At 37.5% G+C, this 21,847-nt stretch overlaps 1 protein-coding gene, 1 long non-coding RNA gene and 1 other non-coding gene across 4 annotated transcripts; 1 reads left to right on the top strand and 2 right to left on the bottom strand.

Moving 5' to 3' along the window:
• Positions 1–56: 56 nt before the first annotated feature.
• Positions 57–136, top strand: TRNAL-UAG. Its single transcript has one exon. It is a non-coding gene; the product is annotated as a tRNA-Leu (tRNA).
• Positions 137–1,086: 950 nt separating this feature from the next.
• On the bottom strand, positions 1,087–3,182 carry LOC113302336 (zinc finger BED domain-containing protein RICESLEEPER 2-like). The gene is made up of 4 exons (XM_026551243.1): positions 3,049–3,182; positions 2,057–2,948; positions 1,511–1,957; positions 1,087–1,392 (listed from the first exon to the last, which is right to left on the bottom strand). The coding sequence occupies exons 1-4, from the start codon at positions 3,052–3,054 to the stop codon at positions 1,367–1,369; spliced, it is 1,371 nt and encodes a 456-aa protein (XP_026407028.1). The 5' UTR covers positions 3,055–3,182; the 3' UTR covers positions 1,087–1,366.
• Positions 3,183–6,203: 3,021 nt separating this feature from the next.
• Positions 6,204–8,812, bottom strand: LOC113302337. Of its 2 annotated transcripts, XR_003336790.1 has the most exons (5): positions 8,390–8,812; positions 7,198–8,192; positions 6,890–7,038; positions 6,557–6,688; positions 6,204–6,355 (listed from the first exon to the last, which is right to left on the bottom strand). It is a non-coding gene; the product is annotated as an uncharacterized LOC113302337 (long non-coding RNA). The 2 variants fall into 2 exon arrangements; XR_003336789.1 differs by having other exon boundaries at positions 6,204–6,688.
• Positions 8,813–21,847: the final 13,035 nt, after the last annotated feature.

Genomic DNA, 21,847 nt, shown 5'->3' with positions numbered 1-21,847 from the left:
GATTTTTTACAGTAGCTGAGGATAATTTTATTAAATGGTGATAAAACAATCAACAAGACAGTTTGGCCGAGTGGTCTAAGGCGCCAGATTTAGGCTCTGGTCAAAAAGGGCGTGTGTTCAAATCCCACAGCTGTCAAAAGTTTTTTTCTCTTTTTTGTGGCCTTTCTGCTGTTGTGCGTTTTTTTTTTTTTTTTCTTGTCCACAACTTTAGGAGTCTCCTCTGCATTGTTTAGTCAGACAATTATGTTAGAAACATGCTTCATTGTTTAGGGTAATCACTTTGTTTATCCTTCTTTCTTTATTTTTAAGATTTTGATTGACCGAGAAGTTAGATAAACCTACATACAATAAACCCAAGTACATGAAAATTCTTTGAAACAGTTGCCACACCTCTTTGATTCTTCCCCGATTTTAATTTTAGTATATTCCAGAATTGAATAAGGGTTGGGTTTGTAATTGTAAGTTTACTAGGTTATGACCCGTGTCGTAACGGCACGGGAATGTATTTGCTCCTATCAGTATATGTTATTTTCTCTTCGTTTTTTGACGTATGTGCTATTAATTAAGATCAATGTAAAGAGATTTTGGTGCTATTAAGATCAATCTAAAGAGATTTTGGTATAGCCCTTAGTTTGGAATTCGTATGAAATTGTATCCTTTGTGTTTGACCTTGTTATCTCCAAGCCATAACTGCTACTCGTATACATTTCATTTTTTTTCACATATGTAATATAATATTTGTTACCAAAAATATGGTAAATTTTTCTAACTTTTACCGACATAAAACTTTACTTTTGAAATTAAGGTGATTTGTTTCCTTGGTCTGTCACGTCGTATATGTTTTATTCGAGTCCTAAATAAGGTCAGGTGTAGGCCTGCACACGGTTCGGTTCGGTGCGGTTATAGCTAAAACCGTTCACCAAACTGTGTTCGGTGTGGTTATCACAATTAAAACCGCAGCCGAACTGTTTAGTATTCGGTTCGGTTTTTAACCGCACCGATACTATTCGGTTACGGTTCGGTTCGGTTCGGTTTTCACCTATACCCTGCACCTGTACATAAATACATTCTGAATTTCTGAATTTCTGACTTTCTAATAAACTGATACTACATTCCATACTTAAGTCTTGACAAGATAACCATAGTCTACAGATTAAAAACAGAGTTGAAGTTCACAAACAAGTTGACCAAAGATTAAGTCTAAAGATTAACCAAAAAGTCTGATGAAAGTGAAACCAAAGTTAAAAAAAAAGTAGCATAAAGAGTTGCCAGTAAAAGAAAAAGAGCCATCCATTTGATCTTTATTTCTCAAGTAGAAGACCAGTAAAAGATTGCAGTCCATCCATCTCTCAAGCCAATCATCCCCTTAATCTTCATCCTTTCCCAAAATGTCTGCAACAAGAATGCAAAGAAGAAATACTCAAATATATTCAATGAAGTCTGCATCTAACAGATAAAAGAAGATAACATTCATTCAAATTTCAAGTCAAAAGAGAAGAGATTCTATTACCATCTTCAATGTTGGAATTGTCATCTGGTACATAGTCACACAGAAAATCAAGAGAGATAGGTTTCTGCAACCAGCTTTGCGTACAGAGAAGTGCTTCAACTGTCCTGGCAGATAGCGAGCTTCTCCATGGGGTAAGAATGCGCTTTCCGGTACTGAATGCAGATTCTGATGCAACAGAAGACACTGGTATTGCCAAAATATCCTTCGCCATAAGTGATAGCACCTTGTACTTGGTACTATTAGCCTGCCACCATGCCAGAATATCAAACTCCCTGGTAGACGCTTCACAGTCATCAAGCAAATACCTTTCAAGTTCTGACTTTGGATGAGTACTATGAACATTCATTCTTCGCCTTTTCTTCCTTGATTCAAGCATATCCTCAATGTTCTCTTCTTGCACAGAAACAACCATGTCATCAACACCAGCAGCAGCTGTTGACCCAATACCTAAGACATCAGAAAAATCAATAGTAAGTAATGATAAAAAGCAGATAAGCAATATTAAGTAATGAACTAATGATGATCAATAGTAAGTAATGATTTCACCTTCCTCTGCATTGGCATTTGAATACATGCTGGTGTACTCATCATAAAGTCTTCCCATATCTTGTTTCACAGCCTTCAAAACAGTTGTAACCCTGAAATCATCTTGCTCATACAAACATTCCAGATCAAATTTCAAACCAGATTCTTTCTCCCGAGGATCAAGCAACTTAGCAAAATACATAACAGAGTTCATATCTTCATAATCCCCCCAATATGCGTTATACTTCCGAAACATTATTTCTGCCATCCTAGAAATATGAGGATCTCGGTTTCCTATAGCTCTAAGACGAACCAACTGTTCATGGATCAATGCCAACTGCCATAGAAATTCATGTGAAGTAACCTGAACTGAAGCCGAGAACTTAACAGTAACATCAAAGAATATTTTTAAACACTTAACAAGACACCTAGCATATGACCAGTCTGCAGCATAAGGAGCATGATGACGGGGCTTGTTCTTTTTCTTAATATTATTCTTTCTAGATACATCTACCTCACAATCAGATTCACTAGATGAACTAAGATAATAATCTTCATTATCAATTACAACAGTATCATCATCGGTATTAGGTAAAGCTTCACTTTCAGATTCTTTGAAAATATACTTAGAACGAAAGCTCTTGTCATCCCTTTCTAACCTCTTAAATACCTTTTCATATGGAATGGCAGCTTCAAGCATCAGATACGTAGCATTCCACCTGGTCTTCACATCAAGAAAAACCATCTTCTTACAATCAATCTTCTCGAGAGCAGCACATTCTTTGAATTTGGCCAACCTAGAGGGAGAACCGGTAACAAACTTGATAACTGATCTGATCCTTCCAACTGACTTGTGATACAACAACACAGCATCTTTGACAACAAGCGCAAGAACATGCGCAACACACCTTACCTGATAAGAATGGAACAAGGAAATATCATCAAAAAATCAGTAACAAGCACAAAGAAGTATAGAATAAGCATAGCAATAGAGCTAAGAAAAGTAATCATACCTGCATGTATTGAGCTCTCACTACTGCTCCTGTCCAATTGATGACACTGGTTTGAAGATACTCAATTGCGACAGTATTTGCACTGACATTGTCCAAAGTCACACCAAAAAGATCTTCTAGACCCCAATCCAGCAAACATTCTCAGCATTTCCCAATCTCCTCTCCAGTATGACCCTTGATCAAGCAAACATGATTCCTCTTTTGAAGTTTCCAATGGATATCAATAAAGTGCACTGTCAACACATATAATTGAAGTTGTTTGGAGAGGTCCATGTATCAGTTGTAAGAGAGACTCTTTGTTTACTTTCCTTGAAGTATTCTTCAACTTCTCTTTCTCATCTTTGTACATAATTAAAAGATCTTTGTAAATGGTCATCCTGCTTGGCACCTTGAATCTAGGTTCAAGCTGTTCACTATATCTTCTAAACCCTTCTCCTTCTACAATTCTAAATGGCAGTTCATCTATGACGACAAACTCAGTCAATTTTCTACACATATCCTTCACAACTTACAGCAACCACTGTGATGACTGTCCAGGCCTTGGTGGTGGAAACACCAAACTCTTTGTCCCTTGAGCTTCTTGTTGGGATTCTCTGGACATGTGGCTAAATGTGTTTTCATGCTGGAAGTTCCATTTCCTCTACTATGTGCTTGCAATTTCTTGTGACAATGCTTACACTGTGCTTTTTCTTCGCTGATCCTTGTAAAGTCATTCCAAACTTTTGATCTAGTTTTCCCCTTCTTCTTAGGTACAACTTCAGGTGCAGGGTCCTGTGTAGGTGTAGCATGCTGTGTAGCTTGTGTTTCTTGAGTAACATCAACTTGAGGTGTTATAGATAGTGTCACATCAGTAGAACCAGCTGCAGTGGATGGAAAGGGAGATGCATTTGCCATCTTGCAGCTTGATAATGAAGCTGAACTTGATCCAATCATTGCCCTGCCAAAGGTAAACAAGTTAGTTCTTACTTCTTAATACAAGCACACATATTTCTTAAAACAAGAAAGTTAGTTCTGATTCTGAACTTTAAAACAGTTCATATGCTCTAAGGAATTTTCTTAAAACAATTCATATACAAGCACACTTATTTCTTAAAACAAGCAAGTTAGTTCTGCCAAAGGTAAACAAGTTAGTCATTTGCTACCTAACTAAATAAAACAGTTCATATGCTCTAAGGAGTAAGGAATTTTCTATGTAAAACTTGAAAACAAAAATAAAGTTGTGGCACAGGGTAGGCTTTAAATAAACCTAAACAGTTATCCTAACTCCTAAGATACACTCCACTTAGAGCTAGAAATTCCCCTAATAAGGGTTTAATGGAGTTATACCCAAATTCAAAAAGAAACACAAATCAGAAGCCTACCTAATAAACTCATCAGTTTTATTTGAAGTGTCAAGTATGAACAGACCTTATAGAGTATGTTTAGATACATCTTTATCTTTAAACACAAAAAATTACACAAGCAAAATCTTAAGCAAAAATTAAACCCTTTTCACACAGTCACAGATCATTAATCAACAAACCTTTTTCAAAACATTTTACATCAAAACCAGAACAAGTCAAAATGAAGATTGAACAAGAGAGATAGGTTACCTGTAATCAGACTCCTTCCTTAAGAAATCTTTCAGACTCCTTCCTTGAGTTCCTCTCCTTAACTCAACCAAAACCTAAAATAAAAACCCATGACTGTAATCAGAAAAAAGATTTGACAAAAGAAATTGATTGATAAACACAAAACAACAAGCAAACGATTTCGATAAAACAAACCCTAAGTCCTAACAGAAGAATAATTAAAAAAAAAACCCTAGAAATTGAAAAAAACAAATCAATCGAGACCCGTGACCTATTTACTTACTAGATAGAGCCATAGAGGCGGTGGGCTCTTGATGGAGGTTGTGGTGGTTTGCTGTCTACTGGTGGTGGAGGCGACTGAGGTGATTCAGGTGAAGGCTGAAGAGAAAAAGAGGGGAGAGGAAAGAAAGAGAAACGAAGAAGAGAAATGCCGTAGAGATTAGGGTTTCAAAATATATATGGTGGAGGCTTTAATCTAGACGGCTAGGATTAATCAGGATAAAAACTAATCGACGGTCCCTATTAATCGGTTGTTCGGTGCGGTTAGTGTGCGGTTATGGGTGGAACCGTTCACCGAACCGTAAATCTAACGGTTATTAAAATGAAAACCGTGACCGACCGTTGGATCATCGGTTCGGTGCGGTTTCGGTGCGGTTTGCGGTTTCGGTGCGGTTTGTGTGCAGCCCTAGTCAGGTGTCTCCGTATAATGAATGTAATGTTTCGATGATCATATTATGTGCGGCAGCGTATGATCACATGGAGATCGAAGTTTGAATTTTTGAACCTGACTTGAAACTCCAACTTTGTCAGGCAACTTTGATTACATACAATATCCTACTCTTACCGATTCAATGTTTTGTTGATTTGAATGCATATAAGTCTAATACTGGACAATTCGATCAGTGTTGAAGTTGATCATATATATGCTATGCAATTGTTGGCCAACGTTTTTTTGTGGATTTAGGATATGTGGCAGCTCCCATCTAAGGTCTGTGAAGGGAATGCCTTTTGTCCGTCAATTAGGGTTGGGAAAACCCCTATTTTTAGCATCTTCAGTGAAATTCATCCGCTCTTTTGTAATCACGGCCCTCCTTAGCACCTTTATTATTCATTTTCTGTGAATTGAGTAATTCCAACATTGATGCATATTGGGAAGTCTGGTGTTACATTCTATCGACTGGCGTAGGAAAAAGTAACTTATGAGGCCGAATGTTCATTCCTGAAATGTCTCAGAGCTACGGTCTGAAGGTAACATTATTGTTGTGAGTGACAAATTAAGGCAAAAATATTGTAAATCAAATTTTAAATCACTGTACTTCAAATTGTGGCACGGTACTCATTGTTTTCTCTTTATTTAGTAATCCCTACAGCTGTCTTAAGAGCACCTGTATCGCTGTCTTAACAGCATCCGTATCGCTCACAAACAATGTTTAGGTTAACTCCAGTTTTGGGATTTCTAAAAGTTTAGTATGGTTAATTGGCTCTTAATAGCCTAAAGCAACAAATAGTGATTTAGCCTAATCATTCGTGTTTTCAAGGAATTCGAGTACTGTATACAGTCTCATATAAACTCATTAATGGGCGCAGTATTATTTAATTTATCAAGTGACAACAACAAATACAATGTTAAGAGTCAGACAAAAGATAGTGCTTATACTAACAGCATGTGGTCAGAAAGTTGAAACCAACAGCATGTGGTCAGAAAGTTGAAACCTCTCCGATCCTTTATAAAAATTCTGTTCCAGCAACAAAAAAGAAAAAAGTAAGGGAAAAAAAAATTTGTCCCAGCAACAAAAAAGCAGATTTTTTTTTTTGTATTTAGTGTAGTATGGTAAAACCTAAACCCCAATGCTGCACTCATATTTTGGAAATAGTTATTCATCCAATGCATATTGCTATAAATTCCAACACTCTCTTAGTAGTAACCTGCATTGTACCTTAAACTGGGATAGTTATTCATTCAGCTGCAAATCCTGAAAAATTCACCTGCCACCTAATCCCATCTTCCATTTGGGATTCAATTGACCTTCCCATGCGGGTATGGTGCAATGTTTAACCCGTAAGTTGAACTGCATAAAGGGAAACACACCTAAACATTTTTTTTCTAATAAAAAGAAAAGAACCACCAAGTATTATTCATTTGTTGCACGGTGCCATTATAGTCGTGTTGATTTCGCCTTCTTTGGACTGCATCAATGCAGACCACAGCACAGTTGCACATAGAGCGTAAACTAAATTAAATATTTCCTCCAAGATCATCATGGACTTACCTCGTTGCCGAGTATGTATTCGGTCCACTGTTATCTTGTTTTTCCCATACCGCTCTATGGTCATTATATACCTTTTATCTCGGCCTTCGACCTAGTCTTGTGGACATTTTGGTTCAGTAGCATATCCAAAACACTAAGCCTAAAGTAATCTGGTCATACAAATTGAGCAATTCCAAGATAATTAAAACAAAAATATACTTATAATTGGATTATGTTGATCCTCAATGAAAAAGTTAAATAGGCACGTTGAAAAACAAACCATATATGATGCAATAATTGTCCGAGACAGGTAGGGTTTGAAAACTAACCTTTGTGGACTTGAACCATCGTTGGAGTTACGATCTCCCTCTTGCAACATCTTGTGCATAGATATGAGCCTTTTCGAGGTAACTATATATGAACACCCCACAAAAGAAAAAAGAATACTTAAAAGAGGAACCTGAATAGTGGTGTAACCCAAAAAAAGGGAATTGACGTATTAGTGGTCGTAACCACTAAGCATTGATGTTTACTGTCATGAATTCGAAGGTACCGAACAAATGGTAAGACTATACCACCAAACATAGTTGTTAACCCCACAAAATTAAGCATTTTTCACAATTGGGCTAGAAATATTTGATGGGATACTAAGCACAGTCGTGCAAATATAAAAGATACATGATAACAAATCAATATGATCATCTGAAATTGAAGGACTTAAGCTTTTTCTCACTGCATATTTGCGGATCCTGTCTTTCTTAATAGTGCATCCTGCAAAGGAGGAGAACTAAATCACAAATAGTGTTAAATTAAATACTGTCTTTCTTAATAGTGCAGACCCTTTAATCGATCCTCAACTCCCTCCCTGCTTCTACTCATCAACTTCTTGTAACTTCTCCTCAACATTAATTAGGAATATAGTTGCAATATTCATCTAGATACGTGTACATCTGTACAAAGTCTGCTTCTCAGAAAAACAGTATTGGTTCTTCATCTGATTCAACATAGTTTAGGGGTTTATGATCACTGTTTAGGAAAGATATAAAGGATTCAACACTATGTTACAAATTTGTACAACATTCACAACATACTATGTACAGGGCATTTTTCGATGATTCATACAAAAAAAAGAATCATTAGGTGGAAAAATTTTTACACCCTTGCTTCGGAAATTCAAAATCTGGAAAATTTTACCTATATTGAAGTGAGCAAAATTTCAAATCCATAAATAGTAGAATTTTAAGTATTTACTTGATTTAGTGTATCCGTAGTGGAAGAACACAAAGATGTTATCTCGAATCATGGTTCATGTTATTTCGAAGCCCTTTTTTCCATCAAAAAAAAAAAGAAAAGAAAGAAAGTCAGGAATAAAGAGTAATGAGAATGAAGAGAAACGTCTGAAATCATCAGATAAACACAATCGAACATAAGATACTAATCATTTAGCAACTAATCAAAATTCGTATATGAAAATCAATTCAAATATAGAATTTCACAACTATTCATATAGAAATCTATTACCGTATCAAATTCGACAATGCGCAACCCGAAATCCTTGACTCCATCTTATCATTCGAAAAAAATGTTTCATGTGAGGAATACCTTTTCCTTTTCAGAAATCAAATTTAATTTGACATCGAATCAACCTTAACCCCGGTTTACTCACTCGTTGTTGGTCGCTTCATAAATTAAATTTAAGTTGAGATTGAATACGGAAGAGAACATAATGTTTTCACTCCTTAAGAATTGAGCGTTGTTATAAATCACAAATCTAGCAGAGAACATTAAGAAGTAGAGAAACCCAAGAAGGTGTACTGATTTCAACGGAGAGACATAGCCAGAGTCATATTTATACTATTTGTTTTCCGATCCATAAATGAAATTTAATTTTTCAATTGATTAGCTAAGCGTAACGCCTGGGAAAGAAACTTGAAACGCCAAGAGTTCTTTTGAGACTTGAGTGTGAGAATAAGTTGGACCTGGGACGTCCTTTATTCCGCTAAAATATAGATTTATCTATATTATAATGTAGACGATCTGGACCGTCCTTTATTTGTTCGAACGAGCCGTCAATGTAGAAAAACACCATTGTCCCTTATCGATGCCATCATTAATTGGGATCAATTTATGGGTGGAATCCACGGGAAATTAGAGCAGCATATCCAACAGTTTACGAACGGAGATCAATTTATGAATTCCTACTAGTATATTAAGTGATAAAGACAGGTAATAAATAGTTATTTTTAGATTTGTTTCTTGTTACAAATTAATGTAAATTACGACTGTGAATAAATAGAAAGTTAAGTCGACGATACATAAATTCATTGAGATTGCATTGTTTCGTCTACTTTTGATTTATATATGTAGCTCGCTGGTGATGCATAAAGCTACAACTAAGTCCTTTATAATATCAATTTACCTCAAAATCCGTCACCGTATAACTCTAAAATTGTGAAAATTTGAAATAGCCTGTCAAGATAACATAGGTGACATTTTATGAAAGAAAGTGCTACCTGAAACAATGAACATGACGGTTTTTGAAAAAGCGGGGTCTAACAATCACACCCAATATTTCGCTTAGCAATCTGTATGGACAAACTCCAATATACTTTTTAGAGAATCAACTAGACAGTCAGACTCAATCTAGACAAAAAGTATATCAAAGAGTTTATATCTCAATCTGTCAATTTAAATCTTACTTAAGAAAACTGCGAGTCTCAATTTAAATACAAGAGAGATAAACTTAGATGGTACTAAAGACCAATATTCAAGTGTCAATCAATTTAAATCAACAACTCTAATTGATTGAACAACGCACAACCTGTATTATTTCAATTATATAAACAAATATAATGCAGAAAAGAAATAACACAGACACCGGAAATTTTGTTAACGAGGAAACCGCAAATGCAGAAAAACCCCGGGACCTAGTCCAGATTGAACACACACTATATTAAGCCGCTACAGATACTAGCCTACTCCAAAGTAACTTTGGTCTGGACTGTAGTTGAACCCCGACCAATATCACACTGATCCAAGGTACAGTTATGCTCCTACGTCTCTGATCCCAGCAGGATACTACGTACTTGATTCCCTTAGCTGATCTCACCCACAACTAAGAGTTGCTACGACCCAAAGTCGAAGACTTTAATAAACAAATTTGTATCACACAGAAAAGTCTACGATAATAGATATATTCGTCTCCCACGAATATATCTACAAGTTTTGTTCCGTATTTTGATAAATCAAGGTGAACAAGAACCAATTGATAAACCGGACTTATATTCCCGAAGAACAACCTAGTATTATCAATCACCTCACAATAGTCTTAATCGACGCAGCGAAAAAAGATATTGTGGAATCACAAACGATGAGACGAAGATGTTTGTGATTACTTTTTATCTTGCCTATCGGAGATAGAAATCTCAAGCCAATTATTACAATTGTACTCGTACGATAGAAAAAGCAAGATCATATCACACAACTACAAGAAAAGTAGTATCGGTCTGGATTCACAATCCCAATGAAGTCTTAAGTCGTTAACCTGGATTAGAATAAGAAACCAAAGGTTAAAGGAGAATCGACTCTAGATTAACACAACTAGTATCACATGGAATGTGAGGGGATTAGTTTTCGCAGTTGCTAGAGTTCTCCCTTATACAGTCTTTCAAATCAGGGTTTGCAATCAATGTTAGCTTGGTAACAAAGCATTCAATATTCATCGTTAGATGAAAACCTGATTTAGATTCAAGCTAATATTTATCAACTGTTAGATCGAAAACATAGCTTGTTATACACAAATGAAATGCACGTTCCTGGGCTTGTGTAACTGTACCCAAACTTGTACATTAGTTGGTTCAACAATAGTTAACCAAGTGGTTAGCCATATGATCACTTTCATATCAACCATATTCTTCTTCACCCTAACTAGTTCAAATGACTCAAATGAACTAGTTAGAGAGTTGTTCAATTGCAAGGAAATCTCATGTACTACACAAGACACAATTGAAGCAAAAACGATTTGATTCACATGAATCGATTCATGAATTCTATAGCTACGGTTTGCAATTGCATTCCTTAGTTTATAAAGATAAGTTCACCAAACATCGTTTTTAGACATAAACTACTAAAGTTCGCATACTGGGTTCGCAGACTTAAGTTCCCGGATGGATTTTACAAACTCCGGCAGAAATTCTCGGGTTTGAGAACTTCGCCAGTTCGTGGATTGGGTTCGCGGCGCGTACTTAGCTTACGCATTTCTCCGGTTCACTTGATCAACAAAGTTCGCAACCTTCGGTTCAAGCAATAAGGACTTATACATATATGTGTTTCCACAACAACGCTTATATCCTCCAAATGGTTATATAGTCTAAACTCTCATTTCAATCATTGAAACATTCTCAGAGGACGTTATATAGTTGTTATTCACAAACCATTTTTCGTCAGAGCAATTTTCAAAGTGATTGAAACATAACATGAATTTCGTCACTAGGTAAAGATGAACTTGTCTAAAGTGAAAGTTTTATCAACACATATTTCGAGAAATAGATAGGCGAGGTAAACTCGGCTCGAAATACCAAATGTGTATAATCTAAGTCTATATAGCAAAACGATGATAGACGCATTTATGTGTCTATATTCATCTCGATTTTGTATAATGTTAGTACCCATTTTTGTACTTATTATGGTATTTTATGTGTTTGTAGGTATTTTTAGAGAAATAATCATGTGCAGAGAAATTGGCTCGAAAAGCGGTATTTACGCGTGTGGGAGAAAAGTACTAAAGGCACCCAAGAGAAATTGATAAAGGCACACACACTCTGGATAAGGGCCACATAGGGCATCCCTAAGTACCAGTTATCGACACCCCTACTCTTGATAGGGGCAACCATCTTCAAATTCCAAATCTTGAAAATTGGCGGGAAATGTTGTTGCAGTGAAGAACAGCGAAGAGTTCGAATCATTGGGCTGTTTTTAGGGAGATTAAATCGTGGGAATCAACTGGGATGGACTTCATAGAGGATAAAAGACCATGTACATGTGTTTGGACCCAGCCAATTGGGCTGGAATAGCCGGAGAAACAAAACAGAACCCAAACAGGTCACGCACGCTGCTGTTCAAGTTTCAAAGATTTGTGAGAGATATTTGGGAGAGTTTGACGCTGGAAATTCATGTATTTAGTCTTTTTCACGTCTTAAGAAGAGTTTGCTACCTATTTAATAGCTAACAGAGCGTGAAAAAGCAAAACAGAACAAATTATCGTTCCAACTGGCAGATAAGAGAAATCAGAGATTTGATCGAATTTAAGGGACTCTGTTGAGCTATAAATAGGTGGTTTTCGAGTCTTAGAAAGGCTAGCAAGTTTATGGAGAGTTTGGGAGAAGTATAGAGCATTAACAGAGCGAGAAAATCAAGTTACAGGAAAGTTTCTGTTGCTGCTGCTGCCATTGAAGAACACGAAGAACGGACAGACCAGGGCAGTCGTTCTTCAACAGTGATAACGACTAACACGTGAGGGTCTTAGAGTTACCGTCAGCAACAGTTTATTTCTATCGTTTCTGTAACAGTGTTCTGCAACAATTATAAGTGTTGCAAACACCCGATTTACTCAATTATTTTCCTTTTCATCATTTGTAAAACACTTGTGAGCATCAATGAAATATTTTGAGAGGTTTTTCAACATGATGAGCGGCTAAAATACCTGGTGACTGAGGCGACGGAGGAGCTATTCACTCATGTTTGATTGGTAAATTCTTTTTATAATTTCTTAATTATCTATTTTATTTAATTCACTTGGATCAATAAAAAACAGATAAAAATGGTTTTCTTAATTAGTTGTAAATCAGTTTGATGTTTTATGCTTAGAATTAATTCTTTGATAAATCATGCTTAAGGATTACAATTTAATATTTGGACAGCTTATAGATTAATAAGTGATTTAATGGAAAAAGAGCTAGATAATAATTATGAAATATTTTTGTAACCAATCAACTTGAAGTAATAGTGAATCCGGAGCCTTAGTCCATTTTAAATCTTGACATCACTCTTTGAAAATTAATTTGCTTTATTTTTATTAAATCTAAAAATTATTTCCTTCATAAGTCTGAAAAGAACCTATTATTTACCACTATTACAACAACTTTTGGAAAAACATCAAATTTTTGGCGCCGCCGACGCGGATTTGTGTTTAGGTAGCATTTTTAGATTATTTTTTTTTTATTATTATTTTCATTTGTTCCTTTTTACGTTTCTTTGGGTGTGTCTTTGATTTGCAGGTTTGAAGTTGGATACTAATGACTTGGAACAAAGCTCAAAGCTAAAAGAAAAGAAAAAAAGAAGACAAATAATTTTTAGGATTTAGTTTTATTATTATTTTTTTTAATTTTTAATTTTTTTTAGAATTTTATTATGAAATTTTTGTAATATTTTTGCACTTTACTTTGGACTCTGGACTTTAGACAATTTATTTAATTTTAAACCCTACAGAAGGGTATCCTTAAATACAAACTGTTTGCAGGGAAGGACGACGATTACGATATCGTCTCGGCCCCTCGGATTCGTACATGACATAGGAGTCGTGGCCCGAGTCGACTTCAACGGTTCATCCCCCGTCTGGTACGGGAGGTAAGTCCATCGAAACACTCGCGAATCTCCTGTAAGAGAGTTACTGTATTCCTTAAGGTGATTCATTGATTGAGGACGAATTTGGAATGTTTTTAAATTCCTAGTAAAGGGCAAGGACTTGCCATACAAGATAAGGGTTCGGATTTCATCACCGTTCTCTTCTTGCCCGCCTTAGGAAAACCAAACGCGAACCTAAGCCTAAAATTTTGAATAGAACGAGACCTATAGGGTAACGAGCTTAATAGGACAGTCATTCGAAAAATATTGGTTACTCTTTTGAGCATACTTCGAAGTTCAGGATGGTTTCTGTGAGTTGAATGCGTGACTGCGCCGCCTTGAATACCGGTGAGGCCTTGGGTATCAAAGCTCCACTGAGCTTCCCTCGCCTCTATTCAACTCACTTTGACTCGTACTGATTCCAGAGAATTTGCTCAGATTGTAACGAATTCCTTTTCGAAGGATTAGAATCTGGTCTAGAAACAATCTAAGTGGAGCCATCATGCTTTTTGTTTGCTAGAAATTTTTAGGTTGGATTTGGTGGAGTCGGCCTGCTGTGTGTTTGCTTAGAACCTCCCTTCCTTAGGATTTTTGTTTGTGTATGCCAAAAGCGCTCGAGTCCTTTACAGAGCGTGCTTGGAAAAGAGATAATTTTGGCCATTTGATTAGTGACGAGCCTAAAAGATCTTCTTGTGGAAGCAGGGTGCTCGAAGACTCTTCTTTTGAGAGCCCCGTTTTTGGAAACTTCAGTTTTGAGAACCTATCTCTTCGTGAGGAAAGTACCCCTAGTACTTCTGCTGTGCCACTGATGGCAACTTTGAAAGATTACATGTTCCCAACTAGGTCCAACCGAGCTTCGTGCATTAAATTTCCAGGCACTACGGCTAATTTCGAGATAAAACCTAGTATTCTTCAGATGATCCCTATATACTTAGGAAAGGATGATGAGAACCCTTATTTTCATATTAGGGACTTTGAGGAAATTTGTGGAACAATTAGAATAAAGGACCTTACCGATGAAGTCTTGAAACTTAAGATGTTTCCCTTTTCTTGAGAGAAAAGCCAAGACCTGGCTGAACAACCTACCGTCTGAATCCATAGAAACATGGCAGGAACTTATCGCTGCCTTCTATATGAAGTTCTACCCTAAGCATAAAACTGCAGCTGTTAGGCAGAACATTAGTACTAGTGTGCAACAAGAGGGAGAGTCTCTTTATAGATTTTTAGAGAGATTCAATGATCTTCTATCCCAGTGTCCTCACCATGGATTTGATAAGATGAAACTTGTAGAGATTATTTATAATGGTTTGGACTATTCGACCAAAGCTATGGTCGATCTATGTGCGCTGGTGAGTTCACTAGTAAAAATGCTGAGATGCTTTTACCTTCTTAGGAGCTATCGCTGAAAAATCCCAACAGTGGGAGTCTTGTGTTGAACCCCCTAAAAGACTCTTGGTCAATAGAAGTAGCACCAATTGGTAGATACAAGTTTTGGTTCAGATGCTAAGTTTGCTGCTTTATCTAGAAGGTTAGAAGCTTTGGAATGAATCAGCCTAAAAATAGGTCCCTTGTTGAACCTAATAGAGCGCCCAAGTCTCTAGTTGTGGAATAGAGCCCGATAACTCATTCTGGGAAGGTCAGGTTAGTGAAGAGCAAGCTCATGTGTCTATAACAATGCTAGGTTTGAAAACCGTCAGAAGTTTGACCCCTACTCAGAGACCTACAACCCTGGTTGGAGAAACCATCCTAATTTCTCTTGGTCTAAGGGCCAGAATCAAGGCCAGTCTAGTAATTCTCAGCCTCCCCCAGGTTTTGGTTATACTAAGAACTCTTCAGGTCAGACCCAGAACCCATCTGAGAATAGAATAACAGCTTAGAGGAAACCCTTAGTATATTAAGGAAGAGCCAGGAGATGCTATCACAAAGCCAGGAAATGTTAGTAAAAAGCCAGGGTAATTTTCAAGAGGAAACCAAACAGAATTTTAAGAATAGTGCCCAGTCTTTTGCTAAATTAGAGCTTCAAGTCGGCCAAATAGCTAAGTTTATCAATGAGAGAGAAGAAGGAAGGTTCCCTAGTCATACTGATCCTAACCCTAGAGGAGAGAAATCGTACAATCATGTGAACTCTGTTACAACCCTTAGGAGTGGAAAGAAAGTTGATAATAAGGTCGACATACCTGAAAGTGAACATGCTGTAGTTCACCCTTATGAGCCAGAAAATGAGGAGACTGATAGAGTCTCCAAAGAGACCAATGAGGGTCCTGATGAGCCCGGCTTTGTTCCCAGAGCCCCGTTTCCCCAGCTGCTAGTTCCGACTAAGAGGGAGTCCAACTTTAATGATATATTGGAGGTTTTTAAGCAGGTTAATATCAACCTTCCATTATTAGATGCAATTAGGCAGATTCCCTCTTATGCCAAGTTCCTTAAGGACTTGTGTACGCGAAAGCGTAAGCTCAGTGTCCAGAAGAAAGCCTTCATAGCTAGTCATGTGAGTTCTATTATTCAGAATACCACTACTCCTAAGTATAAAGACCCAGGGTCCCCTACCATTGCTTGTACAATAGGTAAGTACCGTGTTGAGAAAGCTTTGCTTGACTTAGGAGCCAGTGTGAATTTACTTCCATATCATGTGTACCTTAAGCTAGGACTTGGTGAGATGAAACCTACCAGATGACACTTCAGTTAGCTGATAGGTCCGTTAAAATTCCTCGTGGTGTGATCGAGGATGTTCTCATAGAGGTTGACAAGTTTATTTATCCAGTGGATTTTGTTATCCTAGATACCCAACCTGTCCCTGACCCAGAGAACCAAATACCAGTGATTTTAGGTCCGTTTTTAGCTACATCCAATGCGATCATTAACTGTCGAAATGGTATTATGAATTTGTCTTTTGGTAATATGACTATTGAGCTGAACATTTTTAATATTAGTAAGCTACCCTCTGAACTAGATGACTCGAATATAGAAGAGGTGAACATGATAGGAACATTAGTCGAGTAGTCATTACCAAACACTTTGTTAGAAGATCCATTAGAGAAATGCCTAGCTCACTTTGGGATTGATTTTGATGATGATAAGGTGTAATGAGGTGAATGCTTTGTTAGATTCAACCCCTTTGTTAGATACTAGTAATGGATGGAAACCTAAGTTCGAACCACTACCAGTTTCTAAGTCTACCCTAGTTCCTTCTTTAGAAGAGCCTCCTAAGTTGGACCTAAAACCATTGCCAGATACCCTGAAGTATGTGTTTTTAGGCCCGTCTGAGACTTTACCTGTGATTGTTTCTTCCGACTTGGATAGAGATCAGGAAAGTAGGCTAGTAACCGTCCTTCAAAACAACAAGGAAGCTTTAGGGTGGACCATAGCAGACATTAAGGGTATAAGTCCTACTGTTTGTATGCATCAGATCTATTTAGAGGAAGACACCAAACCTTCTAGGGAGATGCAACGTCGACTAAACCCCAATATGAAAGAAGTAGTTCGAACTGAGGTTCTTAAGCTATTAGATGCAGGCATTATCTACCCTATTTCAGACAGTAAGTGGGTCAGCCCCGTTCAGGTTGTTCCCAAGAAATCTGGTATTTGTAGTCCAGAATGATAACAATGAGTTAATCCCGACCCGAGTGACCACGGGTTGGCGTGTTTGTATTGACTATAGGAAATTGAACAAGGTCACTAGGAAGGACCACTTTCCCCTTCCCTTCATCGACCAGATGCTAGAGAGATTAGCTGGACATAGTCACTACTGCTTTTTAGATGGCTACTCTGGATATAATCAGATCGTTATTGCCCCAGAAGACCAGAGAAAACCACTTTTACCTGTCCCTTTGGTACCTTTGCGTATAGACGCATGCCTTTCGGGCTATGTAATGCCCCTGCGACTTTTCAGCGTTGCATGATGAGCATATTTTCTGACATGGTAGAACGATTCTTAGAGGTCTTTATGGATGATTTTTCATTGTTTGGTTCGTCATTCGATGAGTGCTTGCATCATTTGTCATTAGTTTTGACTAGGTGTAAGGAAAAGAATTTAGTGCTTAATTGGGAGAAATGTCACTTTATGGTTCGTTCAGGAATTGTTCTAGGGCATATTGTATCTTCAAAGGGTATAGAGGTGGATAGATCCAAAGTTGACCTTATTAAAAGTTTACCGGTCCCAAAAACCGTAAGAGATATTAGGTCATTCTTAGGGCATGCTGGTTTTTATCGTCGTTTCATTAAGGATTTTAGCTTGATGTCTAGACCTCTTTGTAATTTGCTTGCAAAAGATGTTAAGTTTGTCTTTGATGATGCTTGTTTAGAGGCTTTTGAGAAGCTTAAGTCATTACTCACTACCGCCCCCATAGTCCAGGCACCCAACTGGAACCTACCCTTTGAGATCATGTGTGATGCTTCAAATTATGCTATTGGTGTTGTGCTAGGTCAGCGAGAAAATAAGTTACTTCATGTGATTTACTATGCTAGCAAAACTCTTAATGATGCACAGTTGAACTATACCACTACCGAGAAGGAACTATTGGCCATTGTGTTTGCCTTAGACAAGTTTAGACCCTATCTCTTAGGTTCTAAGATCATCATATATACTGATCATGATGCTTTAAAATATCTTTTGTCTAAGAAGGATACTAAACCTAGATTGATTAGGTGGATTCTGTTGTTGCAAGAGTTTTCTCCAGACATTAGAGATAAAAAGGGTGCCGAAAATGTTGTAGCAGATCACTTGTCTAGGCTAGTTGTTAGTTCCCCAGATGATTCCCTTCCTATAAGGGATAACTTTCCTGATGAACAATTGTTCTTTGTTACCCAATTACCTTGGTATGCGAATATAGTGAACTATCTTGTCACTGGTCGAATGCCCCAACATTGGGGTAAACAAGATCGTTCTAGATTTTTAGCTGAGGTTAAGCACTTCTTTTGGGATGATCCTTATTTGTTTAAGTATTGTCCAGACCAGATTATTAGGAGATGTATACCTGAGAGTGACCAGTCCAGTATTATTTCCTTTTGTCAGGATCATGCTTGTGGGGGTCACTTTAGTGCTAAGAAAACTGCTGCTTAGATATTGCAGTGTGGATTCTATTGGCCTTCGTTGTTTAAAGACTCCCACAGTTACTGCGTTACTTGTGAACGATGCCAGAAATTAGGAACCATTTCCCGTAGGAACATGATGCCCTTGAACCCTATTTTAATTGTTGAGGTCTTTGATGTGTGGGGTATTGACTTTATGGGTCCGTTTCCTAATTCTTTTGGTAACCTATACATCTTTGTCGCCGTAGACTATGTCTCTAAGTGGATTGAGGCGGTTGCGTGTAAAACCAATGACCATAGGGTTGTGGTTGAGTTATTGAAAGATAATATACTTACAGTTTTGGTACACCGCGTGCTATAATTAGTGATGGAGGGTCGCACTTTTTTAATGGACCTTTTAGGCTTTTGATGAAGAAATATGGTATTACACATAAGGTAGCTACCCCGTATCATCCACAGACTAGTGGTCAAGTAGAGGTTTCAAATAGGGAGATAAAACACATATTAGAGAAAACAGTTAATCTTAATCGAAAAGACTGGTCGTCTAGGCTTACTGATGCCTTATGGGCTTACCGTACTGCGTTTAAGACCCCCATTGGAATGTCACCTTACCGACTTGTGTATGGAAAGGCATGTCACTTACCTGTTGAGTTAGAACATAAAGCTTATTGGGCTGTTAAGCAGCTAAATTTTTCACTTGACGAGGCAGGAGCCCATAGGAAACTCCATCTCAATGAGTTGGACGAGATTCGTATAGATGCTTACGATAGTGCGAAGGAGTATAAGCAAAAAATGAAACTTGTGCATGATAGAAACATATTACGGAAGTCATTTTCTCCAGGTCAAAAATTTCTTCTGCATGACACTCGTTTGCATCTATTTCCCGGGAAACTGCGCTCTCGGTGGACCGGTCCTTTTGTGGTCCGTACTGTTTTTCCTCATGGCGCTATTGAGATTGAGACATCAGATGGTACTAGTTCTTCAAAGGTTAATGGTCAGAGATTTAAGCCCTTTTTAGAGCCTTTTCCTACAGGTGATGTTGAGGAGGTCCCTCTGGAGGACCCTGTTTACCCTTGATTGACCATCGAGGCGATTTGTATGTTGTATAATTTTTTTGTCAGTTTTTGGTTTCACTTCACTCAGGTACTATCTTTCTGAACTCTCTCTTTACTATTTCCTCATGTTACTTATATTTTTGGTACTGTTCTTTCATGTGAAACATTGAGGACAATGTTAGATTTAAGTTTGGGGGTGGGGTAGAAACTTTTTGTTTTAAATAAACTCCAGAGCCTAGAAATTTATGCCTATTAAGGATAGCACTAATCAACCTAAGTGGATGGAAGCATTTTGGTTGTAGGAGTTGAGGAACCAATCTGATTAGATGGAAACATCTAGAAGAGTCTATTCATAAAAGCACAGAGCTCAGGTGTTAGAAATAACATGATAGTTTCACCATATCTCGTTGAGTCCTTTTCACTTCTATTTTTATTTTATTTTGTTTTTAAACTATGTTACTCTAAGTGATTAGGTGGGGCTCACGATTCAAGTTGTTACCAATGCTAGGGTGAATTAGAGTGATTGAGATACCAAAAAAAAAAAAGTTGAAAAAAAAGAGATGAAAAGAAAATAAAAAAAAATTGAGACCAGACCATATGACCAAAAGGAATAAATTCAATGAAGTCGACCACTGGTACCCTTGTATATGCCAGCTGTGTTGACCTAGAGTTAGGATTATCAATCACTGGTTCTCTTGTATATGCCAGTTGTGTTGATATTAGTCAGACTAGTATCTCAATCCATTAGGATAGGTTCATTTTGGCGGAGGCTTTCAGACAGATATGGGAAACGCCGTTCACTTAGTAAACATCAGAACCATCTATGTTTTTCTCTATATCCATTTTCTTGATCTATCCGTGTGATTAGTTTTGACTTCGGATATTGATGTCCATAGTGCGACTATCTGAGTAGAGCTCTGTCACTTTATATGAATTTTAGTATGCTTGAGTGCAAACTCGTGTACATCAATTGGAATTTCGCATCAGGGTACTTCCTCTTGTAGTCAATAAGTATGCCAACCAAGGAGATTCTTTAGTGCCTTCCAAGGTTCGTTGTAGATAGCTAGGATCTGGAGTATTAAGGTTTTGTGGGTATATCTCTTGTAAGCCCTCCCGAGACTATAACTCGGCCACTAGGGACACCTAGGGGTTTAAAGGCTTATTGCATAAGCTAAATGCAATCGACGATGCCTGCGAAAGTGAGTTAGGATTTTATTTTGTAGTTTTGATTTGCTCGGGACTAGCAAATAATAAGTTTGGGGGTATTTGATAGACGCATTTATGTGTCTATATTCATCTCGATTTTGTATAATGTTAGTACCCATTTTTGTACTTATTATGGTATTTTATGTGTTTGTAGGTATTTTTAGAGAAATAATCATGTGCAGAGAAATTGGCTCGAAAAGCGGTATTTACGCGCGTGGGAGAAAAGTACTAAAGGCACCCAAGAGAAATTGATAAAGGCACACACACTTTGGATAAGGGCCACCTAGGGCATCCCTAAGTACCTGTTATCGACACCCCTACTCTTGATAGGGGCAACCATCGTCAAATTCCAAATCTTGAAAATTGGCGGGAAATGTTGCTGCAGTGAAGAACAGCGAAGAGTTCGAATCATTGGGCTGTTTTTAGGGAGATTAAATCGTGGGAATCAACTGGGCTGGACTTCATAGAGGATAAAAGACCATGTACATGTGTTTGGACCCAGCCAATTGGGATGGAATAGCCGGAGAAACAAAACAGAACCCAAACAGGTCACGCACGCTGCTGTTCAAGTTTCAAAGATTTGTGAGAGATATTTGTGAGAGTTTGACGCTGGAAATTCATGTATTTAGTATTTTTCACGTCTTAAGAAGAGTTTGGTTCCTATTTAATAGCTAACAGAGCGTGAAAAAGCAAAACAAAACGGATTATCGTTCCAACTGGCAGATAAGAGAAATCAGAGATTTGATCGAATTTAAGGGACTCTGTTGAGCTATAAATAGGTGGTTTTCGAGTCTTAGAAAGGCTAGAAAGTTTATGGAGAGTTTGGGAGAAGTATAGAGCATTAACAGAGCGAGAAAATCAAGTTACAGGAAAGTTTCTTCTGCTGCTGCTGCCATTGAAGAACACGAAGAACGGACAGACCAGGGCAGTCGTTCTTCAACAGTGATAACGACTAACACGTGAGGGTCTTAGAGTTACCGTCAGCGGCAGTTTATTTATATCGTTTCTTTAACAGTGTTCTGCAACAATTATAAGTGTTGCAAACACCCGATTTACTCAATTATTTTCC

This window comes from Papaver somniferum, chromosome 8 (assembly GCF_003573695.1).
Source record: "Papaver somniferum cultivar HN1 chromosome 8, ASM357369v1, whole genome shotgun sequence".
Taxonomy (NCBI): domain Eukaryota; kingdom Viridiplantae; phylum Streptophyta; class Magnoliopsida; order Ranunculales; family Papaveraceae; genus Papaver; species Papaver somniferum.
This window is presented reverse-complemented; position numbering and strand designations above follow the sequence as displayed.

Bases quoted from the DNA above. Each gene is read 5' to 3' on its own strand.
- LOC113302336 (XM_026551243.1), bottom strand. The intron at 1,958-2,056 runs GTGAAATCATTA...CTGATGTCTTAG, and splicing joins AAATGCCAATGCAGAGGAAG to GTATTGGGTCAACAGCTGCT. The intron at 1,393-1,510 runs GTAATAGAATCT...TTCTTGTTGCAG, and splicing joins CAATTCCAACATTGAAGATG to ACATTTTGGGAAAGGATGAA.